This window comes from Oncorhynchus gorbuscha, unplaced genomic scaffold, assembly GCF_021184085.1.
Source record: "Oncorhynchus gorbuscha isolate QuinsamMale2020 ecotype Even-year unplaced genomic scaffold, OgorEven_v1.0 Un_scaffold_807, whole genome shotgun sequence".
Taxonomy (NCBI): domain Eukaryota; kingdom Metazoa; phylum Chordata; class Actinopteri; order Salmoniformes; family Salmonidae; genus Oncorhynchus; species Oncorhynchus gorbuscha.
The window spans coordinates 79,970-100,000 of NW_025745817.1; the positions used below are offsets into that span (position 1 = coordinate 79,970).

At 47.2% G+C, this 20,031-nt stretch overlaps 2 protein-coding genes across 2 annotated transcripts in view; both read left to right on the forward strand.

Moving 5' to 3' along the window:
• LOC124020308 (rab11 family-interacting protein 4A-like) overlaps nt 1–3,038 on the forward strand; it is a 46,980-nt gene extending 43,942 nt beyond the window's left edge. The window contains exon 3 of the mRNA XM_046335660.1: nt 2,819–3,038. Within this exon, the coding sequence (XP_046191616.1) occupies nt 2,819–3,038 (220 nt within the window). The remainder of the gene's footprint in view (nt 1–2,818) is intronic.
• LOC124020306 (rab11 family-interacting protein 4A-like) overlaps nt 2,907–20,031 on the forward strand; it is a 23,398-nt gene continuing 6,273 nt past the window's right edge. The window contains exons 1-6 of the mRNA XM_046335659.1: nt 2,907–2,986; nt 3,597–3,731; nt 11,201–11,236; nt 13,001–13,106; nt 14,128–14,231; nt 14,904–15,044. Coding sequence (XP_046191615.1) covers nt 3,619–3,731; nt 11,201–11,236; nt 13,001–13,106; nt 14,128–14,231; nt 14,904–15,044 — 500 coding nt within the window. The 5' untranslated portion in view covers nt 2,907–2,986; nt 3,597–3,618. The remainder of the gene's footprint in view (nt 2,987–3,596; nt 3,732–11,200; nt 11,237–13,000; nt 13,107–14,127; nt 14,232–14,903; nt 15,045–20,031) is intronic.

The window sequence follows — 20,031 nt, forward strand, 5'->3', positions numbered from 1 at the left end:
CTGACCATGGCTGTAGTAGTAGCATCTATCTGACCATGGCTGTAGTAGTACCATCTATCTGACCATGGCTGTAGTAGTAGTATCTATCTGACCATGGCTGTAGTAGTAGTATCTATCTGACCATGGCTGTAGTAGTAGTATCTATCTGACCATGGCTGTAGTAGTAGCATCTATCTGACCATGGCTGTAGTAGTAGTATCTATCTGACCATGGCTGTAGTAGTAGCATCTATCTGACCATGGCTGTAGTAGTAGCATCTATCTGACCATGGCTGTAGTAGTAGCATCTATCTGACCATGGCTGTAGTAGTAGCATCTATCTGACCATGGCTGTAGTAGTAGCATCTATCTGACCATGGCTGTAGTAGTAGCATCTATCTGACCATGGCTGTAGTAGTACCATCTATCTGACCATGGCTGTAGTAGTAGCATCTATCTGACCATGGCTGTAGTAGTAGCATCTATCTGACCATGGCTGTAGTAGTAGCATCTATCTGACCATGGCTGTAGTAGTAGCATCTATCTGACCATGGCTGTAGTGTCATCTATCTGACCATGGCTGTAGTAGTAGCATCTATCTGACCATGGCTGTAGTAGTAGCATCTATCTGACCATGGCTGTAGTAGTAGCATCTATCTGACCATGGCTGTAGTAGTAGCATCTATCTGACCATGGCTGTAGTAGTAGCATCTATCTGACCATGGCTGTAGTAGTAGCATCTATCTGACCATGGCTGTAGTAGTAGTATCTATCTGACCATGGCTGTAGTAGCATCTATCTGACCATGGCTGTAGTAGTAGTATCTATCTGACCATGGCTGTAGTAGTACCATCTATCTGACCATGGCTGTAGTAGCATCTATCTGACCATGGCTGTAGTAGTACCATCTATCTGACCATGGCTGTAGTAGCATCTATCTGACCATGGCTGTAGTAGTACCATCTATCTGACCATGGCTGTAGTAGTAGCATCTATCTGACCATGGCTGTAGTAGTAGCATCTATCTGACCATGGCTGTAGTAGTAGTATCTATCTGACCATGGCTGTAGTAGTAGCATCTATCTGACCATGGCTGTAGTAGTATCTATCTGACCATGGCTGTAGTAGTACCATCTATCTGACCATGGCTGTAGTAGTAGCAGCATCTATCTGACCATGGCTGTAGTAGCATCTATCTGACCATGGCTGTAGTAGTAGCATCTATCTGACCATGGCTGTAGTAGTAGTATCTATCTGACCATGGCTGTAGTAGTAGTATCTATCTGACCATGGCTGTAGTAGTAGCATCTATCTGACCATGGCTGTAGTAGTATCTATCTGACCATGGCTGTAGTAGTACCATCTATCTGACCATGGCTGTAGTAGTAGCATCTATCTGACCATGGCTGTAGTAGTAGCATCTATCTGACCATGGCTGTAGTAGCATCTATCTGACCATGGCTGTAGTAGTAGCATCTATCTGACCATGGCTGTAGTAGTAGCATCTATCTGACCATGGCTGTAGTAGTAGTATCTATCTGACCATGGCTGTAGTAGTAGTATCTATCTGTCCATGGCTGTAGCAGTAGTATCGATCTGACCATGGCTGTAGTACCATCTATCTGACCATGGCTGTAGTAGCCCTAACCTGCCATAAGCACTTCTTGTACATGTGGGACTGCTATTGGCTAGGTGTAAGCCCTCTATCTGAGGCTAGGTGTAATGTGCCCTCTATCTGACCTAGGTGGAATGGCTGATAGGCTAGTGGAATTGGCTCCATATCTATCTGACCATGGTTTCTAGGGAAGGGGTTTTCAAAGTCCAACAAGTTCCAGAGTCCTGCTGGTTTTCTGTTCTGTTAACATCACCCACCTGGTGTGGTCTAAATCAGTCCCTGATTAGAATCACCCACCTGGTGTCCCAGGTCTAAATCAGTCCCTGATTAGAGAGGAATCACCACCTGGTGTCCCAGGGTCCCTGATTAGAGAGGAATCACCCACCTGGTGTCCCAGGTCTAAATCAGTCCCCGATTAGAGAGGACCCACCTGTGGCTAAATCAGTCCCTGATTAGAGAGGAATCACCCACCTGGTGTCCCAGGTCTAAATCAGTCCCCGATTAGAGAGGAATCACCCACCTGGTGTCCCAGGTCTAAATCAGTCCCTGATTAGAGGGGAATCACCCACATGGTGTCCCAGGTCTAAATCAGTCCCTGATTAGAGGGGAATCACCCACCTGGTGTCCCAGGTCTAAATCAGTCCCTGATTAGAGGGGTCACCCACCTGTCTAAATCATTCCCTAATTAGAGAGGAATCACCCACCTGGTGTCCCAGGTCTAAATCAGTCCCTGATTAGAGGGGAATCACCCACCTGGTGTCCCAGGTAAACCAGTCCCAGGGGAATCACCCTCCTGGTGTCCCAGGTCTAAATCAGTCCCTGATTAGAGGGGAATCACCCACCTGGTGTCCCAGGTCTAAATCAGTCCCTGATTAGAGGGGAATCACCCACCTGGTGTCCCAGGTCTAAATCAGTCCCTGATTAGAGGGGAATCACCCATCTGGTGTCCCAGGTCTAAATCAGTCCCTGATTAGAGGGGAATCACCCACCTGGTGTCCCAGGTCTAAATCAGTCCCTGATTAGAGGGGAATCACCCACCTGGTGTCCCAGGTCTAAATCAGTCCCTAATTAGAGGGGAGGTATGAACAAAAACAGTAGAAATGTCTTCCAGGTTCAGATGAGAATTTGAGGGGCCTAGGAGATGGGGAGTCCGGGACTGTTCGGGAGCGGGGCCCATACTGATTCATATATTGACTCCTGTTCTTCGTGTTCTGATTGGCTGAAGTTCTGGCCAGTTGATTGGCTCGGCTTCTGCGTCCGTCTTCTCGGGGGAGGAACAGTTTGAGGACTACGGAGAGGGGGAGGATGTGGACTACACTCCCAGCAGCCCTTGCCCCGACGATGACGCTCGCACCAACGGCTTCTCAGACCTCGGCTCCTCCCTGCCCTCCAGGTTGGTGGCACATAGAGGAAACTCACACAGCGTACAGGACATTCATCAATGACAGTTGGCCCCCAATGACTGACACACACTGCCCTTTACATGCTGCACCAACACACACTCTTCACCTTTCAGCCACTCATGTGTAACAGGGAGGAAACCTTTTGCTCTGTTCTATTGACAGATACAAAGCACTGTGTGTAATTATAGTCTCTCTCTCCCTCCTTGTCTCTCTCCGTCTCTGTCTCTCTTTCTCTCTGTCTCTCTCTTTCTGGCTCTCTCTTTCTCTCTGTCTCTCTTTCTGGCTCTCTTTCCCTCCCCCTTCTCTCTCTCTGTCTCTCTCTCTCTCTCTCCCTCCCCCCTTCTCTCTCTCTGTCTCTCTCTCTCTCCCCTTCTCTCTCTCTGTCTCTCTCTTTCTCTCTCCCTCCCCCTTCTCTGTCTCTCTCTCTCTCTCCCTCCCCTTCTCTCTCTCTGTCTCTCTCTTTCTCTCTCCCTCCCCCTTTCTCTCTCTCTGTCTCTCTCTCTCTCCCTCCCCCTTCTCTCTCTCTGTCTCTCTCTCTCTCTCTCTCTCCCTCCCTCTCTCTCTCTCTCTCTCCCTCCCTCCCTCCCTCTGTCTCTGTAGTGCTGGTCAGACCCCTCTGAAGATGTGTCACCTGTACAACAGTGATGTGTTGGATGTCTATTGTTCTCAGTGCTATAAGAAGGTTAACCTGCTCAACGACCTGGAGGCCAGGCTCAACAACCTCAGAGCCAACAGGTAACACACATACACACACACGCGCACATACACACACACACACACACGCGCACATACACACACACACACACACATTCAAATGTACATGTGCACACACACACACACATACACACAAGCACCCTGACCCCGTTCACCAGCCAGGCTTCTAAACCTGTCCTAACCCCGTTCACCAGCCAGCCTTCTAAACCTGTCCTAACCCTGCTCCACCCTGACCCCGTTCACCAGCCAGGCTTCTAAACCTGTCCTAACCCCGTTCACCAGCCAGCCTTCTAAACCTGTCCTAACCCTGCTCCACCCTGACCCCGTTCACCAGCCAGGCTTCTAAACCTGTCCTAACCCTGCTCCACCCTGACCCCGTTCACCACGCCAGGATTGCTGTAGGGACCAAAGTCTACTTCACATCTCCCTTATATTAAATTGTTTTGTTCACCATGGCAACTGTCCGTCATGCTCTCTTGAATCACTGGTTCAATCACTGCACTACTTTAGACCAGGACCATAGGGCTCTGGAGGGAATAGGGTGCCATTTGTACCACAGTCCCACCATGTTGTTGACGACCAGGTAGAGGTCAGGCTAGATGGGATGTCTCTCTCTGTTCCTGTGTGTTGTGTTTCTATGGTTACACTCCATTTGAGATGAGATGTGGTGTGGTGAGACTCCCTTAAGATGCTGGTTAGTTTAGCTATGGTTAACACACACACACACACACACACACACACACACACACACACACACACACACACACACACACACACACACACACACACACACACACACACACACACACACACACACACACACACACACACACACACACACACACACACACACACACACACCCCATGTCTTTTACTTGAGGATGCTTTAACACAGTAATGAGTGTAAAGCTGATCTGTGTCTCAGGGAGTGTGTGTGTGTGTGTGTGTGTGAGACACCTGTGTCTCAGGGAGTGTGTGTGTGTGTCTGTGTGTGTGAGACATCTGTGTCTCAGGGAGTGTGTGTGTGTCAGTGTGTGTGAGACATCTGTGTCTCAGGAAGTGTGTGTGAGACATCTGTGTCTCAGGGCGTTCATGCCTGGCAGGCTGTGTGTGTGTGTTATGTAAAAGCAGGTCAGGTTCTAATAGGATCCTAGCCCAGGACAGCCCAGGACATTACTCAGGTGATCTATATATAGCGTGGTTCTCCCTGATGTCACCACAGCCTTCCTCTTGTTATCTAATCTACCTCACTAATCCCTGCCTGGCACTGACGTAACTACCGCCCCTGACCCAGTTCACCAGCCAGGCTTCTAAACCTGTCCTAACCCTGCTCCACCCTGACCCCGTTCACCAGCCAGGCTTCTAAACCTGTCCTAACCCTGCTCCACCCCGACCCCGTTCACCAGCCAGGCTTCTAAACCTGTCCTAACCCTGCTCCACCCTGACCCCGTTCACCAGCCAGGCTTCTAAACCTGTCCTAACCCTGCTCCACCCTGACCCCATTCACCAGCCAGGATTTTAAACCTGCCTGAACCCTGGTCCACGCTCTTCCTCGGCTCCCAGTCAGCCCTGTCCTTACTATAAGACCAACCCTTTACCATGCCCTGTTATAAACCAACCCTATTCCATGCCCTGTTATAAACCAATCCTATTCCATGCCCTGTGTTATAAACCAACCCTATACCATGCCCTGTGTTATAAACCAACCCTTTACCTTGCCCTGTGTTATAAACCAACCCTTTACCATGCCCTGTTATAAACCAACAGTTTACCATGCCCTGTGTTATAAACCAACACTCTACCATGCCCTGTTATAAACCAACCCTTTACCATGCCCTGTGTTATGAACCAACCCTTTACCATGTCCTGTGTTATAAATCAACCCTATAACATGCCCTGTGTTATAAACCAACCCTATTCAATGCCCTGTGTTATAAATCAACCCTATACCATGCCCTGTTATAAATGAACCCTATTCCATGCCCTGTTATAAACCAACACTCTACCATGCCCTGTTATAAACCAACCCTTTACCATGCCCTGTGTTATAAATCAACCCTATAACATGCCCTGTGTTATAAATCAACCCTATTCCATGCCCTGTTATAAACCAACCCTATTCCATGCCCTGTGTTATAAACCAACCCTATTCCATGCCCTGTGTTATAAACCAACCCTATTCCATGCCCTGTTATAAACCAACCCTATTCCATGCCCTGTGTTATAAACCAACCCTATTCCATGCCCTGTGTTATAAACCAACCCTATTCCATGCCCTGTTAAAACCAACCCTATTCCATGCCCTGTTATAAACCAGCCCTCTACCATGCCCTGTGTTATAAACAACCCTATTCCATGCCCTGTTATAAACCAACCCTATACCATGCCCTGTTATAAACCAACCCTCTACCATGCCCTGTGTTATAAACCAACCCTATTCCATGCCCTGTTATAAACCAACCCTCTTCCATGCCCTGTGTTATAAACCAACCCTATTCCATGCCCTGTGTTATAAACCAACCCTATTCCATGCCCTAATATAAACCAACCCTATTCCATGCCCTGTTATAAACCAATCCTATTCCATGCCCTGTTTTATAAACCAACCCTATTCCATGCCCTGTGTTATAAACCAACCCTATTCCATGCCCTGTTATAAACCAACCCTATTCCATGCCCTGTTATAAACCAACCCTATTCCATGCCCTGTTATAAACCAGCCCTCTACCATGCCCTGTGTTATAAACCAACCCTATTCCATGCCCTGTTATAAACCAGCCCTCTACCATGCCCTGTGTTATAAACCAACCCTATTCCATGCCCTGTTATAAACCAACCCTATACCATGCCCTGTTATAAACCAACCCTCTACCATGCCCTGTGTTATAAACCAACCCTATTCCATGCCCTGTTATAAACCAACCCTCTACCATGCCCTGTGTTATAAACCAACCCTATTCCATGCCCTGTGTTATAAACCAACCCTATTCCATGCCCTAATATAAACCAACCCTATTCCATGCCCTGTTATAAACCAATCCTATTCCATGCCCTGTGTTATAAACCAACCCTATTCCATGCCCTGTGTTATAAACCAACCCTATTCCATGCCCTGTTATAAACCAACCCTATTCCATGCCCTGTTATAAACCAACCCTATTCCATGCCCTGTTATAAACCAGCCCTCTACCATGCCCTGTGTTATAAACCAACCCTATTCCATGCCCTGTTATAAACCAACCCTATACCATGCCCTGTTATAAACCAACCCTCTACCATGCCCTGTGTTATAAACCAACCCTATTCCATGCCCTGTTATAAACCAACCCTATACCATGCCCTGTTATAAACCAACCCTCTACCATGCCCTGTGTTATAAACCAACCCTATTCCATGCCCTGTTATAAACCAACCTTCTACCATGCCCTGTGTTATAAACCAACCCTATTCCATGCCCTGTTATAAACCAACCCTATTCCATGCCCTGTGTTATAAACCAACCCTATTCCATGCCCTGTGTTATAAAACAACCCTCTACCATGCCCTGTGTTATAAACCAACCCTCTACCATGCCCTGTGTTATAAACCAACCCTATTCCATGCCCTAATATAAACCAACCCTATTCCATGCCCTGTTATAAACCAATCCTATTCCATGCCCTGTGTTATAAACCAACCCTATTCCATGCCCTGTGTTATAAATCAACCCTATTCCATGCCCTGCTATAAACCAACCATATTCCATGCCCTGTTATAAACCAACCCTCTACCATGCCCTGTTATAAACCAACCCTATTCCATGCCCTGTTATAAACCAACCCTATTCCATGCCCTGTTATAAACCAACCCTATTCCATGCCCTGTTATAAACCAACCCTATTCCATGCCCTGTTATAAACCAACCCTATTCCATGCCCTGTTATAAACCAACCCTATTCCATGCCCTGTTATAAACCAACCCTATTCCATGCCCTGTTATAAACCAACCCTATTCCATGCCCTGTTATAAACCAACCCTATTCCATGCCCTGTGTTATAAACCAACCCTATTCCATGCCCTGTGTTATAAACCAACCCTATTCCATGCCCTGTGTTATAAACCAACCCTATTCCATGCCCTGTGTTATAAACCAACCCTATTCCATGCCCTGTTATAAACCAACCCTCTACCATGCCCTGTTATAAACCAACCCTATTCCATGCCCTGTTATAAACCAACCCTATTCCATGCCCTGTTATAAATCAACCCTATTCCATGCCCTGTGTTATAAACCAACCCTATGCCATGCCCTGTTATAAACCAACCCTTTACCATGCCCTGTTATAAACCAACCTTATTCCATGCCCTGTTATAAACCAACCCTATTCCATGCCCTGTTATAAACCAACCCTATTCCATGCCCTGTTATAAACCAACCCTATACCATGCCCTGTTATAAACCAACCCTCTACCATGCCCTGTTATAAACCAACCCTATTCCATGCCCTGTTATAAACCAATCCTATTCCATGTCCTGTTATAAACCAACCCTATTCCATGCCCTGTTATAAATCAACCCTATTCCATGCCCTGTTATAAACCAACCCTATTCCATGCCCTGTTATAAACCAACCCTATTCCATGCCCTGTTATAAACCAACCCTATTCCATGCCCTGTTATAAACCAACCCTATTCCATGCCCTGTTATAAACCAACCCTATTCCATGCCCTGTTATAAACCAATCCTATTCCATGCCCTGTGTTATAAACCAACCCTATTCCATGCCCTGTGTTATAAACCAACCCTATTCCATGCCCTGTGTTATAAACCAACCCTATTCCATGCCCTGTGTTATAAACCAACCCTCTACCATGCCCTGTTATAAACCAATCCTATTCCATGCCCTGTGTTATAAACCAACCCTATTCCATGCCCTGTGTTATAAACCAACCCTATTCCATGCCCTGTGTTATAAACCAACCCTATTCCATGCCCTGTGTTATAAACCAACCCTATTCCATGCCCTGTTATAAACCAACCCTCTACCATGCCCTGTTATAAACCAACCCTCTACCATGCCCTGTTATAAACCAACCCTATTCCATGCCCTGTTATAAACCAACCTTATTCCATGCCCTGTTATAAACCAACCCTATTCCATGCCCTGTTATAAACCAACCCTATTCCATGCCCTGTTATAAACCAACCCTATACCATGCCCTGTTATTCACCAACCCTATACCATGCCCTGTTATAAACCAACCCTCTACCATGCCCTGTTATAAACCAATCCTATTCCATGCCCTGTTATAAACCAACCCTATTCCATGCCCTGTTATAAACCAACCCTCTACCATGCCCTGTTATAAACCAACCCTATACCATGCCCTGTTATAAACCAACCCTATTCCATGCCCTGTTATAAACCAACCCTCTACCATGCCCTGTTATAAACCAACCATATTCCATGCCCTGTTATAAACCAACCCTCTACCATGCCCTGTTATAAACCAACCCTATTCCATGCCCTGTTATAAACCAACCCTATTCCATGCCCTGTTATAAACCAACCCTATACCATGCCCTGTTATAAACCAACCCTCTACCATGCCCTGTTATAAACCAACCCTATACCATGCCCTGTTATAAACCAACCCTATACCATGCCCTGTTATAAACCAACCCTATTCCATGCCCTGTTATAAACCAACCCTATTCCATGCCCTGTTATAAACCAACCCTCTACCATGCCCTGTTATAAACCAACCCTATACCATGCCCTGTTATAAACCAATCCTATTCCATGCCCTGTGTTATAAACCAACCCTATTCCATGCCCTGTGTTATAAACCAACCCTATTCCATGCCCTGTGTTATAAACCAACCCTATTCCATGCCCTGTGTTATAAACCAACCCTATTCCATGCCCTGTTATAAACCAACCCTCTACCATGCCCTGTTATAAACCAACCCTCTACCATGCCCTGTTATAAACCAACCCTATTCCATGCCCTGTTATAAACCAACCTTATTCCATGCCCTGTTATAAACCAACCCTATTCCATGCCCTGTTATAAACCAACCCTATTCCATGCCCTGTTATAAACCAATCCTATTCCATGCCCTGTGTTATAAACCAACCCTATTCCATGCCCTGTGTTATAAACCAACCCTATTCCATGCCCTGTGTTATAAACCAACCCTATTCCATGCCCTGTTATAAACCAACCCTCTACCATGCCCTGTTATAAACCAATCCTATTCCATGCCCTGTTATAAACCAACCCTATTCCATGCCCTGTGTTATAAACCAACCCTATTCCATGCCCTGTGTTATAAACCAACCCTATTCCATGCCCTGTGTTATAAACCAACCCTATTCCATGCCCTGTTATAAACCAACCCTCTACCATGCCCTGTTATAAACCACCCTCTACCATGCCCTGTTATAAACCAACCCTATTCCATGCCCTGTTATAAACCAACCTTATTCCATGCCCTGTTATAAACCAACCATATTCCATGCCCTGTTATAAACCAACCCTATTCCATGCCCTGTTATAAACCAACCCTATACCATGCCCTGTTATTCAAACCCTATACCATGCCCTGTTATAAACCAACCCTCTACCATGCCCTGTTATAAACCAATCCTATTCCATGCCCTGTTATAAACCAACCCTATTCCATGCCCTGTTATAAACCAACCCTCTACCATGCCCTGTTATAAACCAACCCTATACCATGCCCTGTTATAAACCAACCCTATTCCATGCCCTGTTATAAACCAACCCTCTACCATGCCCTGTTATAAACCAACCCTATTCCATGCCCTGTTATAAACCAACCCTCTACCATGCCCTGTTATAAACCAACCCTATTCCATGCCCTGTTATAAACCAACCCTATTCCATGCCCTGTTATAAACCAACCCTATACCATGCCCTGTTATAAACCAACCCTCTACCATGCCCTGTTATAAACCAACCCTATACCATGCCCTGTTATAAACCAACCCTATACCATGCCCTGTTATAAACCAACCCTATTCCATGCCCTGTTATAAACCAACCCTATTCCATGCCCTGTTATAAACCAACCCTCTACCATGCCCTGTTATAAACCAACCCTATACCATGCCCTGTTATAAACCAACCATATTCCATGCCCTGTTATAAACCAGTCCTATTCCATGCCCTGTTATAAACCAACCATATTCCATGCCCTGTTATAAACCAACCCTATTCCATGCCCTGTTATAAACCAACCCTATACCATGCCCTGTTATAAACCAACCCTATTCCATGCCCTGTTATAAACCAACCCTATTCCATGCCCTGTTATAAACCAACCCTATACCATGCCCTGTTATAAACCAACCCTATACCATGCCCTGTTATAAACCAACCCTATTCCATGCCCTGTTATAAACCAACCCTATTCCATGCGCTGTTATAAACCAGTCCCATACAATAACATTTCTGATTTTCCTGTTTATCTTTTTACAGCCCCAACAGAAAGATATCCAGCACTGCCTTTGGACGGTAAGTTACTGAGATCATCTTTTTACAACAGAAAGGTAGGAGGGAGAGGGACTGTACTGATGGATCAGGTGGCTGGTAGAGGGAGGGACTGTACTGATGGATCGGGTGGCTGGTAGAGGGAGAGGGACTGTACTGATGGATCAGGTGGCTGGTAGAGGGAGGGACTGTACTGATGGATCGGGTGGCTGGTAGAGGGAGGGACTGTACTGATGGATCAGGCGGCTGGTAGAGGGAGAGGGACTGTACTGATGGATCAGGTGGCTGGTAGAGGGAGAGGGACTGTACTGATGGATCAGGTGGCTGGTAGAGGGAGGGACTGTACTGATCGATCGGGTGGCTGGTAGAGGGAGAGGGACTGTACTGATGGATCAGGTGGCTGGTAGAGGGAGAGGGACTGTACTGATGGATCAGGTGGCTGGTAGAGGGAGAGGGACTGTACTGATGGATCAGGTGGCTGGTAGAGGGAGGGACTGTACTGATGGATCAGGTGGCTGGTAGAGGGAGAGGGACTGTACTGATGGATCAGGTGGCTGGTAGAGGGAGAGGGACTGTACTGATGGATCAGGTGGCTGGTAGAGGGAGGGACTGTACTGATGGATCAGGTGGCTGGTAGAGGAGAGGGACTGTACTGATGGATCAGGTGGCTGGTAGAGGGAGAGGGACTGTACTGATGGATCAGGTGGCTGGTAGAGGGAGGGACTGTACTGATGGATCAGGTGGCTGGTAGAGGAGGGACTGTACTGATGGATCAGGTGGCTGGTAGAGGGAGGGACTGTACTGATGGATCAGGTGGCTGGTAGAGGGAGGGACTGTACTGATGGATCAGGTGGCTGGTAGAGGGAGGGACTGTACTGATGGATCAGGTGGCTGGTAGAGGGAGGGACTGTACTGATGGATCAGGTGGCTGGTAGAGGGAGAGGGACTGTACTGATGGATCAGGTGGCTGGTAGAGGGAGAGGGACTGTACTGATGGATCAGGTGGCTGGTAGAGGGAGAGGGACTGTACTGATGGATCAGGTGGCTGGTAGAGGGAGGGACTGTACTGATGGATCAGGTGGCTGGTAGAGGGAGGGACTGTACTGATGGATCAGGTGGCTGGTAGAGGGAGGGACTGTACTGATGGATCAGGTGGCTGGTAGAGGGAGGGACTGTACTGATGGATCAGGGGGCTGGTAGAGGGAGGGACTGTACTGATGGATCAGGTGGCTGGTAGAGGGAGGGACTGTACTGATGGATCAGGTGGCTGGTAGAGGGAGGGACTGTACTGATGTTCAGCTGTTCAGTTGTTTTAGTCTCTTACACTTTGGGAAAACATTTATATTAAAAATTAATCACACAGTTAATTACCCACCTCTTCCCTCTTCCTCACCTTTCTACTCTCTTTCTCCTATTTTCCTCCTCGTCTCCTCACCTCCTTCTTCCCTCTCCTCCTCCTCCTCCTCTTCTCCTCTCCTCTCTTCCTCCTCCTCTCTTCCTCCTCTCCCCCTCCTCCCTCCTCTCCCCCTCCTCTCCTCTCTTCTCCTCTTCCTCCTCCTCTCCTCTCCTCTCCTCTCCTCTCTTCCTTCTCTCTCCTCTCCTCTCTTCCTTCTCTCCTCTCCTCTCCTCCTCTCCTCTCCTCTCCTCTCTTCCTGCTCCTCCTCTCCTCTCCTCTCCTCTCCTCTCCTCTCCTCTCCTCTCCTCTCTTCCTGCTCCTCCTCCTCCTCTCCTCTCCTCTCTTCCTGCTCCTCCTCCTCCTCTCCTCTCCTCTCCTCCTCCCCTCTACAGTCAGTTGTTCCAACACAACCACAGTGCTTTTAGCAGCAGTCAGGGAAGCACAGAGGACCTGTTCAGAGACTCCATCGACTCTTGTGATGTGGACATTACTGAGAAGGTAAACACACACTGTACAGACACACACACACACACGGAACCGTACCCCACGAAACATGCTATGATTATTATTATCCCACAATTAAAAACACCTCTTTCATATAAGAGTTTTATTTCAGGCCTAACAGCCAAATTCATCCCCTGGACAGGACACTAGACTACCACAGGGCTTTACCTCTAGGACAGGACACTAGACTACCACAGGGCTTTACCTCTAGGACAGGACACTAGACTACCACAGGGCTTTACCCCCTGGACAGGACACTAGACTACCACAGGGCTTTACCCCCTGGACAGGACACTAGACTACCACAGGGCTTTACCTCTAGGACAGGACACTAGACTATCACAGGGCTTTACCCCCTGGACAGGACACTAGACTACCACAGGGCTTTACCCCCTGGACAGGACACTAGACTACCACAGGGCTTTACCCTCTAGGACAGAACCCCTAACGCACAGTAACGACAGGAACACTAGACTACCACAGGGCTTTACCCCCTGGACAGGACACTAGACTACCACAGGGCTTTACCCCCTGGACAGGACACTAGACTACCACAGGGCTTTACCCCCTGGACAGGACACTAGACTACCACAGGGCTTTACCCCCTGGACAGGACACTAGACTACCACAGGGCTTTACCCCCTGGACAGGACACTAGACTACCACAGGGCTTTACCCCTGGACAGGACACTAGACTACCACAGGGCTTTACCCCTGGACAGGACACTAGACTACCACAGGGCTTTACCCCCTGGACAGGACACTAGACTACCACAGGGCTTTACCCCCTGGACAGGACACTAGACTACCACAGGGCTTTACCCCCTGGACAGGACACTAGACTACCACAGGGCTTTACCCCCTGGACAGGACACTAGACTACCACTGGGCTTTACCTCTAGGACAGGACACTAGACTACCACAAGGCTTTACCCCAAATCCACTCCTTGGCTGATTCGGGAGGCATCGGGTCCCGTTTCTTTGGTCTCACCTGAACCTATGTGTCTGTCCTCAGGTGAGTTACCTGGAGAAGAAGGTGACCGAGCTGGAGAATGACAGTCTGGTTAATGGAGACCTCAAGTGTAAACTCAAACAGGGCAACACACAGCTAGTACACAGGTGAGATATACTGTATACACACCAGACTTGGATTCAAATACTATAGTATGTCAAATATCTCAATTACTTTCACATAAATTTAAAGTAAGTATTCATATATATTTTCAATATTGTAATGTATTTGGAAATACACTTGGAAAGTATTTGATAGAATTTTCAAATACTTATTTCAAATACTATTTTCAAATACCTGGGTTAAATGCATAGGAGTGTATTTAAGTTGGTGTATTTTAGTATTTGAAATACAATTTTGCAGACAATTTAGTTTTTTACAATAACTATTCAAATACTCAAATAGAAGTACTTGTTTTGGGCTGTGTCTTTGAAAATGCAATACTCAAATACACAGAAGTACTTTAAATATCAGATAACATGAGTGTAAACTTCAGAATAGAAAGACGGAACGGGATTCAATCAAAGGCACGTCGTCGTTGACAAGTGACACTTGACATTTAAAGCTCATTTAGATTTGAGCTGACAGCTGCAGTGTTTACCGTAAAATCCCATCTCTGCTAACGTCAAGGAAAATGTCCTTTTTAAAACGGTGCGTTGTTGATAGTGTTGACGACTTGCCTCTGATTGAATCGCGGCCGCACTTTTTTTTTAAAGACTTGTAATTGATATGGATTCCACTTGTGTAATGACGATGTTGTGCGTCTCTCTGTCTCCCAGGGTTCATGAGCTGGAGGAGCAGCTGAAGGACCAGGAGAGCAGAGCAGAACAGACCCTGGAGGAAGAGACACATAGACACAGAGAGACCTACTGCAAGATGGAGAGAGACAAGAACACAGACATAGAGCTGCTCAGTAACAGGTACACACACTCGAGTTTTTCTGGTACAACGGAACCACTTAGTAACGCACAGGAACACCTTAGTAACAGGAACTTAGAACACCACCTTAGTAACGCACAGGAACACCACCTTAGTAACGCACAGGAACACCACCTTAGTAACGCACAAGAACACCACCTTAGTAGTACACCTTAGTAACGCACAGGAACACCACCTTAGTAACTTAGCACAGGAACACCTTTAGTAACGCACAGGAACACCACCTTAGTAACGCACACCACCTTAGAACACCACCTTAGTAACGCACAGGAACACCACCTTAGTAACGCACAGGAACACCACCTTAGTAACGCACAGGAACACCTTAGTAACGCACAGGAACACCACCTTAGTAACGCACAGGAACACCACCTTAGTAACGCACAGGAACACCACCTTAGTAACGCACAGAACACACCTTAGTAACGCACAGGAACACCTTAGTAACAGGCACCTTAGTAAGCACAGGACACACCTTAGTAACGCACAGAACAACACCTTAGTAAGTAACACAGGAACACACCTTAGTAAACGAACACAGGAACACCACCTTAGTAACGCACAAGAACACCTTAGTAATGCACAGGAACACCACCTTAGTAATGCACAGGAACACCTTTAGTAACGCACAGGAACACCTTAGTAACGCACAGGAACACCTTAGTAACGCACAGGAACACCACCTTAGTAACGCACAGGAACACCACCTTAGTAACGCACAGGAACACCACCTTAGTAACGCACAGGAACACCACCTTAGTAACGCACAGGAACACCACCTTAGTAACGCACAGGAACACCTTAGTAGCACAGGAACAACCGCACAGGAACACCAGCACAGGAAACACCTTAGTAACGCACAGGAACACCTTAGTAACGCACAGGAACACCACCTTAGTAACGCACAGGAACACCTTAGTAACGCACAGGAACACCACCTTAGTAACGCACACGAACAGGAACACCTTAGTAACGCACAGGAACACCTTAGTAACGCACAGGAACACCACCTTAGTAACGCACAGGAACACCTTAGTAATGCACAGGAACACCACCTTAGTAATGCACAGGAACACACCTTAGTAATGCACAGGAACACCTTTAGTAACGCACAGGAACACCTTAGTAACGCACAAGAACACGTTAGTAACGCACAGGAACACCACCTTAGTAATGCACAGGAACACCACCTTAGTAACGCACAGGAACACCACCTTAGTAACGCACAAGAACACCACCTTAGTAACGCACAGGAACACCTTGGTAACGCACAGGAACACCACCTTAGTAACGCACAAAAACACCTTAGTAACGCACAGGAACACCACCTTAGTAACGCACAGGAACACCTTAGTAACGCACAGGAACACCTTAGTAACGCACACGAACACCACCTTAGTAACGCACAGGAACACCACCTTAGTAACGCACAGGAACACCACCTTAGTAACGCACAAGAACACCACCTTAGTAACGCACAGGAACACCACCTTAGTAACGCACAGGAACACCTTTAGTAACGCACAGGAACACCACCTTAGTAACGCACAGAGAACACCTTAGTAACGCACAGGAACACCTTAGTAACGCACAGGAACACCACCTTAGTAACGCACAGGAACACCACCTTAGTAACGCACAGGAACACCACCTTAGTAACGCACAGGAACACCACCTTAGTAACGCACAAGAACACCACCTTAGTAACGCACAGGAACACCTTGGTAACGCACAGGAACACCACCTTAGTAACGCACAAGAACAACTTAGTAACGCACAGGAACACCACCTTAGTAACGCACAGGAACACCTTAGTAACGCACAGGAACACCTTAGTAACGCACACGAACACCTTAGTAACGCACACGAACACCACCTTAGTAACGCACAGGAACACCTTAGTAACGCACAGGAACACCTTAGTAACGCACAGGAACACCACCTTAGTAACGCACAAGAACACCTTAGTAATGCACAGGAACACCACCTTAGTAATGCACAGGAACACCTTTAGTAACGCACAGGAACACCTTAGTAACGCACAAGAACACGTTAGTAACGCACAGGAACACCACCTTAGTAACGCACAGGAACACCACCTTAGTAACGCACAGGAACACCACCTTAGTAACGCACAGGAACACCACCTTAGTAACGCACAGGAACACCACCTTAGTAACGCACAGGAACACCACCTTAGTAACGCACAGGAACACCACCTTAGTAACGCACAGGAACACCTTGGTAACGCACATAAACACCTTGGTAACGCACATAAACACCTTGGTAACGCACAGGAACACCTTAGTAACGCACAGGAACACCTTAGTAACGCACAGAAACACCTTAGTAACGCACACAGGAACACCTTAGTAACGCACAGGAACACCTTAGTAACGCACAGGAACACCTTAGTAACGCACAGGAACACCTTAGTAACGCACAGGAACACCTTAGTAACGCACAGGAACACCACCTTAGTAACGCACAGGAACACCACCTTAGTAACGCACAGGAACACCTTAGTAACGCACAGTAACGCACAGGAACACCTTAGTAACGCACAGGAACACCTTAGTAACGCACAGGAACACCTTAGTAACGCACAGGAACACCTTAGTAACGCACAGGAACACCTTAGTAAACAGGAACACCTTAGTAAGGAACACCACCTTAGTAACGCACAGGAACACCTTAGTAACCGCACAAGAACACCTTAGTAAACAGGAACACCACCTTAGTAAGGAACACCTTTAGTAACGCACAGGAACACCTTAGTGAACACCTTAGTAACGCACAGGAACACCACCTTAGTAACGCACAGGAACACCACCTTAGTAACGCACAGGAACACCTTTAGTAATGCACAAGAACACCTTAGTAACGCACAGGAACACCACCTTAGTAACTCACAGGAACACCTTGGTAACGCACATGAACACCTTGGTAATGCACAGGAACACCTTAGTAACGCACAGGAACACCTTTAGTAACGCACAGGAACACCTTAGTAACGCACAGGAACACCTTAGTAACGCACAGGAACAACACCTTAGTAACTTAGTAACACACAGGAACACCTTAGTAACGCACAGGAACACCTTAGTAACGCACAGGAACACCTTAGTAACACCTTAGTAACGCACAGGAACACCTTAGTAACAGGAACACCTTAGTAACGCACAGGAACACCTTAGTAACGCACAGGAACACCTTAGTAACGCACAGGAACACCTTAGTAACGCACAGGAACACCTTGGTAAGTAATGCACAGGAACACCACCTTAGTAACGCACAGGAACACCTTTAGTAACGCACAGGAACACCTTAGTAACGCACAGGAAACACCTTAGTAACGCACAGGAACACCACCTTACGCACAGGACACACCTTAGTAACGCACAGGACACCACCTTAGTAACGCACAGGAACACCACCTTAGTAACGCACAGGAACACCTTAGTAACGCACAGGAACACCACCTTAGTAACTCACAGGAACACCTTGGTAACGCACAGGAACACCTTTAGTAACGCACAGGAACACCTTTGGTAACGCACATGAACACCTTGGTAACGCACATGAACACCACCTTAGTAACGCACATGAACACCACCTTAGTAACGCACAGGAACACCACCTTAGTAACGCACAGGAACACCACCAGTAACGCACAAGAACACCTTAGTAACTCACAGGAACACCTTGGTAACGCACAGGAACACCTTTAGTAACGCACAGGAACACCTTTAGTAACGCACAGGAACACCTTTAGTAACGCACATGAACACCTTAATAACGCACAGGAACACCTTAGTAACGCACAGGAACACCTTTAGTAACGCACAGGAACACCTTAGTAATGCACAGGAACACCTTAGTAACGCACAGGAACACCTTGGTAACGCACAGGAACACCTTAGTAACGCACAGGAACACCTTAGTAACGCACAGGAACACCTTAGTAACGCACAGGAACACACCTTAGTAACGCACAGGAACACCTTTAGTAATGCACAGGAGCACCTTAGTAACACACAGGAGCACCTTAGTAACGCACAGGAACACCTTAGGAACGCACAGGAACACCTTAGTAACGCACAGGAACACCTTAGTAACGCACAGGAACACCACCTTAGTAACGCACAGGAACACCTTTAGTAACGCACAAGAACACCTTAGTAACGCACAGGAACACCACCTTAGTAACGCACAGGAACACCACCTTAGTAACGCACAGGAACACCACCTTAGTAACGCACAGGAACACCACCTTAGTAACGCACAGGAACACCTTAGTAACGCACAGGAACACCACCTTAGTAACGCACAGGAACACCTTAGTAACGCACAGGAACACCTTAGTAACGCACAGGAACACCTTTAGTAACGCACAGGAACACCTTAGTAACGCACATGAACACCTTGGTAACGCACATGAACACCACCTTAGTAACGCACAGGAACACCACCTTAGTAACGCACAGGAACACCTTTAGTAACGCACAAGAACACCTTAGTAACGCACAGGAACACCACCTTAGTAACTCACAGGAACACCTTGGTAACGCACAGGAACACCTTTAGTAATGCACATGAACACCTTAGTAACTCACATGAACACCTTAATAACGCACAGGAACACCTTAGTAACGCACAGGAACACCTTTAGTAACGCACAGGAACACCTTAGTAACGCACAGGAACACCTTAGTAACGCACAGGAACACCTTAGTAACGCACAGGAACACCTTAGTAACGCACAGGAACACCTTAGTAACACACAGGAACACCTTAGTAATGCACAAGAACACCTTAGTAACGCACAGGAACACCTTTAGTAATGCACAGGAGCACCTTAGTAACGCACAGGAACACCTTAGTAACGCACAGGAACACCACCTTAGTAACGCACAGGAACACCACCTTAGTAACACACAGGAGCACCTTAGTAACGCACAGGAGCAC